Here is a 10,762-nt window from a genome sequence, read left to right as displayed (position 1 = left end):
TATTAGAGAATATATAAAACCATAAATGCAGGCTTTGCAAACTTAGTTTTCTTGTGAGAGATTATAGAAACTTCAAATGTAAAAAGAAAATGTCCAAATAACTATTCTAATTTGACATTCATAATGCAAAATTCAGAGTATCTTACAGCACACTCAGGCTCACCAAACCTCTCTGGTAGTGAAACAACAGCATGTTTGACCTACAAAATCAAGAGCATATAAATTCTATTAATGTCTAAAATGGAGCCCCAAAAAATCCTTGTTCATTGTAAGGGAGGTTATTCTTTAATGCAATTCATACATTGTACAAGTAGAAAGATAGCACAATATAGAATCAATGAAGCAAAATGATGAAGCCCAACTAACAAGTGCATTATGATGTTATGGCAGGAGGAGGTTGCATGGAAAATTCACTCAACTAAAAGCTCGGAACAAAGGAAGACATGAATTGATTTGGATCTATAATCTCTAAATAAAATTCCAACTAAACTGGATATGTTCACCACTTCCCATATAAGTTTAGCTTCCATCTTCATGCAACATCAATTTTAGTAACAACGGGCATGACCTCTAGTAAGTGTGCTTCAATTTATGTAGGTTGGGTTGTGGTCTAGCAGAAGCTTGATGTGAGTCTACCCCAACTAACCCAGGTTTGATTCTTAGTGTATGCATGGTTGGGCATCCCCAAAGTGACACATGCCAAGAATTTTGCACCCACTGAGGCCAAAATTTTTATAGTTATTTCAAAAAAATAAAAGAAGATGGGATGCTTTAGTATGTATTCAGGTTGGGAGGGAGGGAGTGCCTCGGAAATAAGTTGTTGTAGAGAAAAAAAAAATAAACAATACCAAAGCATGATATAAACATGGTACAAAATCTTAAGCCAATCACCTAGCCATGTGGATGGTCTTGCTTTTTAGACCATGTATATTGTGGTTGATATGCACCCATAGCAATCTCAGTATCTCTTGAACCATCCATTGAACATTGGTTAATATTTGATGACCCTAGAATGATGTACTCATCATCTACAATCATACCCTTTGAATGGACATAAATAATGAAACGATGATTTTTCAGAGCCAAAGCCTGTCACATAAAGAATGTCAGTAAAATTTGAAGGACCTAACATCCAAAAGGACAATATGATATCAGTTTCAGTAACAGTAAAGATTCGTCAATTTTGAACTGAAAATTTTTGAAGCCAGTCCAGCACTTGAAAGTGACTAAACTAAATGCTATTCTGTAAATTACAAGAGAAAGCCATTTTCTACTAAAGGTATCTAACAAAAAATATTCTACAAGGCAAATTAGTAATTGAGGACAGCATAGATCATTTTATGTAGAGCAGTTGAGAAAAAAAACGTGTAGATAAATTACATGAGGTTTATTTTCTATAACTGCGCTTGCAGCAGGTGCTGCATTATCATCCCTTACTTCACGATACCCAAGACAAAAGAATTTCAAATCATCCTGAGGATGATATGTCTTTTCCAGACCCGCTTCTTCCAATGCCTTGAAAATAGTCTGATACGTCATATGCATAGTTTGTCCCTACAATGCCAAATAAAAGCTTAAGATACAAAATTAATGAGTTCTTAAAGCATAAATATTTTATCATTGTAATCTATAGGTCCAATATAAACGTATATTTATTGAAAAACCCAACAAATCAATTCAACCAAATATCTCCAATTTTGATGGGCATTTGGCTAGTTCTGTGCCAATAGGTGACTGGTTCAAATACTCCTGGGTAAGTGCGCTAGTCTACACTAATGAGTTTACTAGGGATGCCATCCATGAATGTGAAGAAGTATTTTTTTGGATTTTCCCATGAGGTTTAAAAATTCAGGGAATGATTACATATCATATTAAATGGAAGACAAAAAATAATGGATGAAAACATAGACTAACTTGAGTACCTCACTTCCATCAACATTCAACTTTGATTTTAAGGTTACCAACCAATATTTTGGATGGTGGAACTTTCATTTTGAGCCAAATTTGTAGATGCCAGTTTTCATATAGTACTGAGTTTAATAATATGAAAATCAACAACACAACAAAAATCTAAATTAAACAACATCAAAAGAAATAAAACATTACAAACAAAAGCTAAATTACAACAATATCATAAGGATGTGTGCTACGACAAAATAAAAAAAATTTCTCTGTTTAACTCCTCTCCTTCACCAATCATATGCCTTGATTCGAAGACAATTTATGGATAGCTACTCATTAAGATAGTATTATCTACACAGATTATCCTCCTCAGTATCTGGCATAATAAATTCCTTTAATTCTACACATAGTGGTACTCGTGATATATCATAAATGTTGAGGGATAGGTGTTACTCTATCTTTAGGGCCTTTAGTGTGCCCTCCTCTTTTGTAAATCTAGGGAGCATCTAGCCCTTGCCATCAAAGGCATATTCCCATTCATTGTTTAGGTGGACGCTAGAATATAGAACTGGGCAGCAGCTTTAACACCACCTTCATTGATCATTTGATAACTAAACTTCTTGTGCATCAAAGGGGTGTAGTGTACCTCTACTAACACTTGCTATCTGCATAATCTCTATTCATCTATGTCTCCTCAGTGTACAGTCTCGATAATATAATTTCTACGTTGTTGTATACATTGATCTCAACTTCATTCATATACAATAATCTCGGTTGATCTCTGCACTTTATGTAAGTATACTCTCGGCATTCTTGTATATATGGAATGATCTCAGCACAACAAACTTGGTGTATAATATGCTTTATAGCTCACATTACCCTTGGTTCGATACTCAACTTTATGACACTTTCTCCTCGCTCTCTGATATGGCACAATCATAGTATATTATATCATTGTTGCAGCAATTTAATGGATGACTCAGTTACATTTTTTCTACAAGGATCTTCGCACATCAACTATGTCTCATTTTTCTCTCGTCTATACTCCTAGGAGAGTATCTCTTGATGAGCTTCTTGCTAAGGACAGAAACAATATCGACATAAGAATATTAATATGGAAGTACTGAGTATTGAATGATGTAACTAAGTAAAGGAGAGGAGTAGGACATTCTCTGATGATGCTCAAAATTCAACCTTGGCACAATTGTGAAACCCTCTACATCTGTAACCAAATTAGAGAAGGGAATCCTCTCCTGCAGTAGTAGTTGTATTCATACAGGGAATCTGGATAAAGGCATTACCTCTGACATGATAACCCAGGGGACAACCCCAATCCCGAGGGAGAAAGAGACAATGTAAACCTATACAAAGAAAACACAAATGCAATTATACAAAACTTCAACATAACAAAGACATCAATGTAATAATGTAAATTTCAATAAGTTATTTACCAACTGAACGTGGAGCTTACCAACAAACTTGTGACCACCAAAATACTGGTGAATGTTACAAGATGTGACTCTCCCGCTAGGTGGCTCTGGATGATGCCAGGATACACCAAGAACTCATCTTTAGCATTTCAATCTTCCAAAGATTATTATAGAATCTAACGTATGTCAAAGCCCATTTTCTAATAAGTTGATGAGCATCTATTATGATTCTATTCATCATACTAGTAACAGAGAGATAGCATCGTGAGAGTTTGATTACTTTTAAATAAAAGGCAAGGCCAACCAGGAAAAGACAAACAACCATCCCTGTAGAGGAGATCTGTTGAAATCATTAAAAATTTATGTGAGATCTTTAAACTGAACAACACTCATCATGTCATATCTAAAAAAATTGAATTGACTGAGTTAAAAGATCCTCTTCTAAATAGGTTGTTTACTCACCATAAGAAGGAGATGTCTACCAGCTTTGTCAATCAACACAGCACTGACAACAATCATAACAACCTATACATAAACAGTCCAACAACTTTCACATGATTAAGATGAGGAACAATAAACCTTTTATTATAGTGAAACATTCCTAGCATGCATTGCAATTAGTAGGGCCCCAGGATCAGAAAGCAACCTGAACAACACCAAGTCCAAGGGTTGCAACATTACCAGATGAAATTCCTGTTTTAAATGATAAAACATTGAAATCAATACAGATTTTCTTAGGCAAGCGTGTGATAGACAATAAGAATTAAAATCAATAGAAGGGCCATAAAGATCACATGAATGATCTGAGTCCTTAGTTAAAAATTAAAACCCTCTAATTATGAAAGGCTATAAAGCTACAAAAAGGATTCCCTGTGTTCAACTCCCATCCAAATTAGAAGTCCATGATGCCAATATATATTTTGCAATTACTTCATGTTTTTACCAATAGAACAATATGAATCCAGATCACAAGTACCATACTTTCTAATAGGAAGTTGACAGTAAACTCACCAGCAGACTTAAAAATGGAACTGCTGTAAAACATAATACCATTGATTCCACTCAACTGTTGTAAAAGAAGCAGCCCAATGCCAATCTGCATATAATAAATACAATGCAAGGATACTTTACTTTTGTAATCATATTCTTGCCAAGTAAGAAATAAAATAGCAACCAGTTTATGCAAATTCACCAGCACACACAAAATCATCTTAGTCCTGATGATGAACCACATTGTGTGATTCAAAATGCGTCGACCAGAAAATTATCTATGTGATTTATCCGAAAAAATAAATAAATAAAATAAAAACAATATATAAATAAATAAATAAAAAATAACAATAATAAAATAATGAAAATAAATAAATAAATAAATAATGAAAAAAATAAACATTATGAATCGCAGAAGCTTGCACTCAGAAAAATCATATAAGTCTATCATATTCCTAACTATGCAAACATATGACTTACAGTCAGAGGCATTGCATATTTTCATTCAAAGATCTCAGAAAACTTTATTCTGGGTTGTTGATTTCCTGTCTCCACTACACTTTGAAAGGTAGATTAGTGACAAATATGACCTTGATGGGAAATGCATATACATTGTTGGAACTTTGTATGCAAAACATTCAGACTGCAGACTGAAAAAAACTCAAAACCAAACAAGCTAAAACTCCATTGGAACAATATCGGATATCCATGACTCAACAACTACACGTGACTGATAAGCAATCAGTCAAGAAGGGTACAATAGAAACATATATGAATTTGACATGGAAAATGATAAAAATGCAGTTGTTCCGAAATGTTACCCTGATTTCAACAACTTCTAGGGTAACATCAACCTGACTGCCTCTAAGAGCTTGCAATGAGGCTTCAAAATCTTCATTACCAATTTTAGCCTGCACTCATAAGAACATTAAATTTGATATTAAGATTTCACACAACATGACATATGGTGATAGGTTTAACATGGTTAACACCAACTCAGTCAATTGACAAACATAAAGTTCATTATCAAAAACTTACCAGCCATCTTGGAGATTCCGGGATAAAAAATAACCCCAGAACCAAAAGAGCACAAGGAACTACACCTGCACAAACACAAAACAATGGGAAAATAAACATTTCTCCAAAGCCTCAAATCTAATCAACACGGAAAGAGTAGACTCTGGGATAAAAGCAAGGTTCCCACTTGGAAAGAAGATCAGATAGAGAGAAAAAAACATAGAGGAAATATGATTTTAAATAGTTATCAATTAGAATGCAAAGATTGTTGAGAAACTTGGGCAAATGAGAGGCATAATAACATCTGGGAAGCACAACTAAGTGAGGACGGCCAATCACTACTTAAAGCAGTTTATAACATTCATCTAAACTGGCCCTTCAACTGCAAATTCATATCTATTAACAAGAAACCTTCCCTTCATTCAAGTAAAAGTAATCTCCAACATCCAACACAACCGAAAATGGAACTTACCTGCAACGGCTAGAGCCCTCCAACCAAGGAACAACCCAAACAAATATGCCAACATGATACCAATTGTCATAGAAAGTTGTTGCAAAATAGCCACTTAGTCATTTTTTGCTTAAGATCTTTAATTCTCTAGAAACTTGTGTGATTTTAGTGAAGTTATGACAACTGTGTTTTTGTCACCTGGATTATGAAGATATCAGATCTATTTCATCTTATGGCATCATTTGACCCCAACGAAAGAAAAGCGACATAGGTAATACATATTGTCATAATTATTGGATCTCTGGGCATAAATATCTACAAGAGCAATAATTTCACAGTGGAATAGGCTCATTGTACCAAGGTTTTTGTTTGAGCATGTTCATTGCTCATCAATCCTATTCCTTCCTCCCCATCAAGCAAAGCAAAGGAGCCATGAAGGACATTGTGTTTTCCTCTGTCATGTTGTACCTTCAAGAAGTGAAAGTGTGAAAGATTTTGATCAGAGTATTTTATTAGCAGAACTGAGATTCTGCTGAAATCACCTCAGTAAACTCAGATCTTGGATCTCTCAAGAAAAAAAATGGTTCTCCTAAAAGACCTGAAGCTATCTTGTGCAGTAAATTTTTTTTTGGATACCTTACATGTGGCACTACTCTAGGTATAACAACTCATCATATACAACTCAACATCATTCATGACCTTTTTACAAGGTGTAGAAGCTTCTGCAAAATTATGATAGTATTGCAGTCTTGTTCACAAATGAAGTTGTGAACAAGATAGTCAAATAACTTATCCTTTGAAGAATTATCTATTATGAAGAATCTACAGGGATCTTCAGTTATAAACAAAATTTTTGCAGCAATTTGGATAAGAGATGCAGCACACCTGAAGATTCCATGTTGAAGAACAATTAAGATGAAGAAAGTTCATGGCACTGTGGAACAGTCTCTTTTGAGGCAACTCTCACCTTGAAATCAGAGGTGCCTTGAAGAAGTATCTACAAGGGACCCTAATTTTGATATCAGATCTTATGTAGAATAGTGTTATAAACACCTGAATGCAAAAGATATTTCCTCACTATGGATCAGTTGCCTCATGACTTAAGGCCAAATGATCACCTTAAGACGAAGCTATAAAATCCTTGGATTAATAGAAGGTTGCAGATGATTGCATTCCTGATATTCAAAGGGAACTATTGATGTTCTGTATCCAATAAGATGATAATCCATTCCTTCACTAATAATATGCCTTGATTCGAAGACAATTTATGGATAGTTACTCATTAAGATAGTATTATCTACATAGATTATCCTCCTCGGTGTTGAATTTTCTAAGTTTACTTATTTAGAAACCCTCCATGCACTTTATCTGATTTATTCCTACCTACTTGTTATTTTACTTAACAGGTTATTTACAATTTAAATATTGAAAATAAACATTAGTGCATGCTCAACATATTACAGACCAACAGCTAAAGGAAACATAAACAATCACACCATATGACACCATTACTTTTGGACCAATGTCCCCAAAAAAACCCAATGTGGGAAAATTGGTGCAGCTATCTGAGGGTTTTCTTATTAAGAAATATCATAGTACAATCTGGGTGCCAAAACTGGCTTACCCAACAAAGAATTTCCTTGGCAATAATACCTCTCATTTTTTGACAAATCTCCTTGCTGAAACCCTAGATAATCCTTCCAGCAGCTACTTAGCACCAATCTTCCGCAGAAACCCCAGTATCAGCCTCTCTCTGAACTGTGTCAGCTCCTCTTTGCCTAGCACTAGCCCTGAATCAACCCAGATGGGTCTATGTCAGCCTTAGGAGGCCCTGTGTCAGGCCTCTAGCCCTCTGTGTTAGCAATGTTGGCCTCTTTGAGGCTCTTCGCAGCTCCTAGCTACATGTGCATGGCCCTTCATGAGACCCAGCTGGCTCTACATCACTCTCCCAGGCTACTGCACTGATCTTCTGGCACTATCTCTGCCTCTTTGTCTCTCTGCATTCAATACCCCTCAGCTACAACTCCCGATCACTAATTCTATCTCTCTTAGCAAACGCCGCTCTAGAGAATAGAAAGACTGATCACTCTTACGTGTTCTCCAAGTGACCCTCAAGCCTCCTCTTATACATTTCCTGACGACATATCAACAGTCTAGATAAGGTCCCTAATCAATGGCCGAGATTAGATCTGGCTTGATCCATGTCTTTTGGACCATTATAATATAGTTTCATATTAATACACATTAATATTTTATTTTCTCTAATTTTAGACTTAGGGACTCCATTAAAAATATTAATTATTTTAATATCTCCTAAACTATTTAGAATCTACCCAAACCCTTTCTAGGTATTGGATATCTCATGTGCCCCAACTTCTCCACCAAATTTCGGGGCTAGAACACATCTGATGCTACCCCAAATCAACACTCCCTCTTAGAAAGGACTGTGCTCTAGCAATACTCCTCACTGAGTATTACTCTGATCATTCGGCATCGGTCCCTGTGCTGATGCTAGGCCTGCTACCCACCATCCTCTGCACTACTATATCACATACTGCTGCCCACGGTTCTGCCACTGCCACTGCTGCATCTGTACGATAGCTCCCTCTGCATCTGTGTTATTGTTGGTCCTTTCTCCTAGTACTGCATCCACACTGCACCTCCTCCCACCATGTTGCATTGTGCTCCCCACTGTTGCACTGTAACTCAGTTACTGAGAAGTAAGTAACTGATCTCCCAATATGACCTCCCTGTTGGGCTAGAGACCCTCCTAATGCTAAAGCTCCCTCTGCCACTGACAGGTGCTCCCTCTCTGACCTCTATGATGCTACAACAACTCCTTGCATCTTGTGTCGTTGCACACCTCTTTGTGCTATCCTGCACTAGTGAAACACTCATGTGCCTCTCTCACTGCTGGAGCTTGCTAGCCTCGTGTTGTCTCGAGAATCCTGCACTGTAGCTCTCTCTGTCACTTCATTACTGGTCCTGCTACTCCTCTTCAGGACTCCTATAGCAAGGTCTAATCTAAGAGGTTGGGTACCTCGAGGATCCTACCACTCATCGCCTATAGTCCACCTGACTATAGCTCGATGTTACCCCACTTCCGCTCAAGTGGTGTGTGTGCACTCATGGCACAGTCATCGTCTGTCAACACTTCTCTACCCTTGCTGGTGCTACCTTCGTCTCAGAAGACTCTCCCTTACTCTTCTTCCTTGGAAACTGGGTTGCATAATGACATAGCTCCCCATAGTGGAAGCACTTGATCTTGGAGAGATCCTTCTTCTTCCTCTTTTCCTACTTTCCCTCAGATGCTAGGGAAACATCTTCCTCCTCCCACTTGCCTTTGATCCCCTTCCTCCTGTTACCTGTCTTCAACTGCCGTCTGATTTCTTCTTGGCAAAGAGCCACCCACATCTCATCCCAAGGTGGAAGTGTCCCTCTTCCCAATATACTCTGGACAAATACCTCCCGTTCTTTTGAGATAACATTCAGGGTTGTCCTCACCATCAACTCTTGATCCGGTGTTGCTTCTATAGCAATCAACTGATCTCGGATCTCATTCAGTCCTCCGAGGAAGGTGTCAATTGGTTCTCCCTTCTTCATTTGATACGACCTCAACTGATTCTCGTGTAGCATTCTTCTCTGCATAGAAGTATGTTGGTACAATTTCTTAAGAGCCTCCCACATCTCAGATGTTGTTTCCTTCTCAAATATGTGTGGTACTACATGATTTTTGACCCCGTCAAGGATGATGATCTTGGGCCCCGCCATTGCCTCCTCGTACTTGTCGTTATGGTTGGGGCCAACTAGGATAGCTATTACTTTCAAGTTGAAGTTCTTGACATGATTTTTGTTAAGTACAGATAAGATTTTGGCCTTCCAGACTGTGAAGTTCGACGCTCCGTCCAGTCTATCCTGGTCATTTACTCTATGTAGTGCCATGATGCTCCTCTACTTCCCTATTGGAAATTCTCTCTTTGACTCCTCTGAGTCTCTACTTCCCATCTGGAAGTTCTCTTCTAGACTCCCTTTGAGTCCTAATTTCCCTCCTGGAAATCCTTCTGTCGCTGACAAGATGCCCCCTGCTCTGATCGTCTTGTGCAACTAAACCACTGATCCAGGTTCCTCAGCTAGAAACCCTCCGCAGAAACTCCTCTTGGCCTTGCTCTGTCACGTACTATTCTGACTACAGTACCTCACTAGATCCACTATGCAATATTCCCACAGCGTTCTAAACCCGAGCAACCTGAAGGTAAGAGCTCCCAGGCTCTGCGCAATCCCGACACCAGCAACCCGGCCTCCTTAGCCAACTGCGTCAACCTTCCCAGCTACTACGTGGTTCTGTGTGAGGCTCCCTTTTCCTTCCTTAGCCTCTACGTTGCCTCTTCTCAACTCACCCTTGATGACACAAGCACTATGTCACCCTTCCCTTGTTGCTTCTCTGCTACAAACGACTTAGGTCACCTTGGGACAAATATTTTTTGCTACTATTGCTCCACTCAGATGATGTCCTTAGTCCACTTATGATTTGCAATCATGCTCTGTTACCATGTTGAAGTTTCTAAATTTACTTAGTTAGAAACCCTCCATGCACTTTATCTGATTTATTCCTACCTACTTGTTATTTTACTTAACAAGTTATTTACAATGTAAATACTAAAAATAAACACTAGTGCATGCTCAACATGTTATAGATTAGCAACTAAAGGAAACAGAAACAATCACACCATATGACACCATTATTTTTGGACCAATGTCCCCGGAAAAACCCAATGTGGGAAAATCGGTGCAGTGATTTGTGGGTTTTCTTCTTAAGTAATATTAGAGTACAATCTAGGTACTGAAACTGACCTACCCAACAGAGAATTTCCTTGCAATAATACCTCTCAGTTTCTGACAAATCTCCTAGCGGAAACCCTGGATAATCCTTCTGGCAGCTACTCAACACCAATTTGCCCCAGAAACTATTGAA

At 37.8% G+C, this 10,762-nt stretch overlaps 1 protein-coding gene across 1 annotated transcript; it reads right to left on the bottom strand.

Moving 5' to 3' along the window:
* Positions 1 to 891: 891 nt before the first annotated feature.
* LOC149207064 (sugar transporter ERD6-like 6) lies at positions 892 to 4,883 on the bottom strand. The gene is made up of 9 exons (XM_089397912.1): positions 4,803 to 4,883; positions 4,344 to 4,428; positions 3,979 to 4,025; positions 3,795 to 3,857; positions 3,613 to 3,672; positions 3,374 to 3,439; positions 3,180 to 3,263; positions 1,381 to 1,554; positions 892 to 1,089 (listed from the first exon to the last, which is right to left on the bottom strand). The coding sequence occupies exons 1-9, from the start codon at positions 4,812 to 4,814 to the stop codon at positions 892 to 894; spliced, it is 789 nt and encodes a 262-aa protein (XP_089254038.1). The 5' UTR covers positions 4,815 to 4,883.
* Positions 4,884 to 10,762: the final 5,879 nt, after the last annotated feature.

This window comes from Pinus tabuliformis, chromosome 1_2 (assembly GCF_031772625.1).
Source record: "Pinus tabuliformis cultivar Carrire ecotype Pingquan chromosome 1_2, CPIR1, whole genome shotgun sequence".
NCBI classification, from domain to species: domain Eukaryota; kingdom Viridiplantae; phylum Streptophyta; class Pinopsida; order Pinales; family Pinaceae; genus Pinus; species Pinus tabuliformis.
The sequence above is the reverse complement of the archived record's forward strand: the minus strand, read 5'-3'. Positions and strand labels throughout refer to the sequence as shown.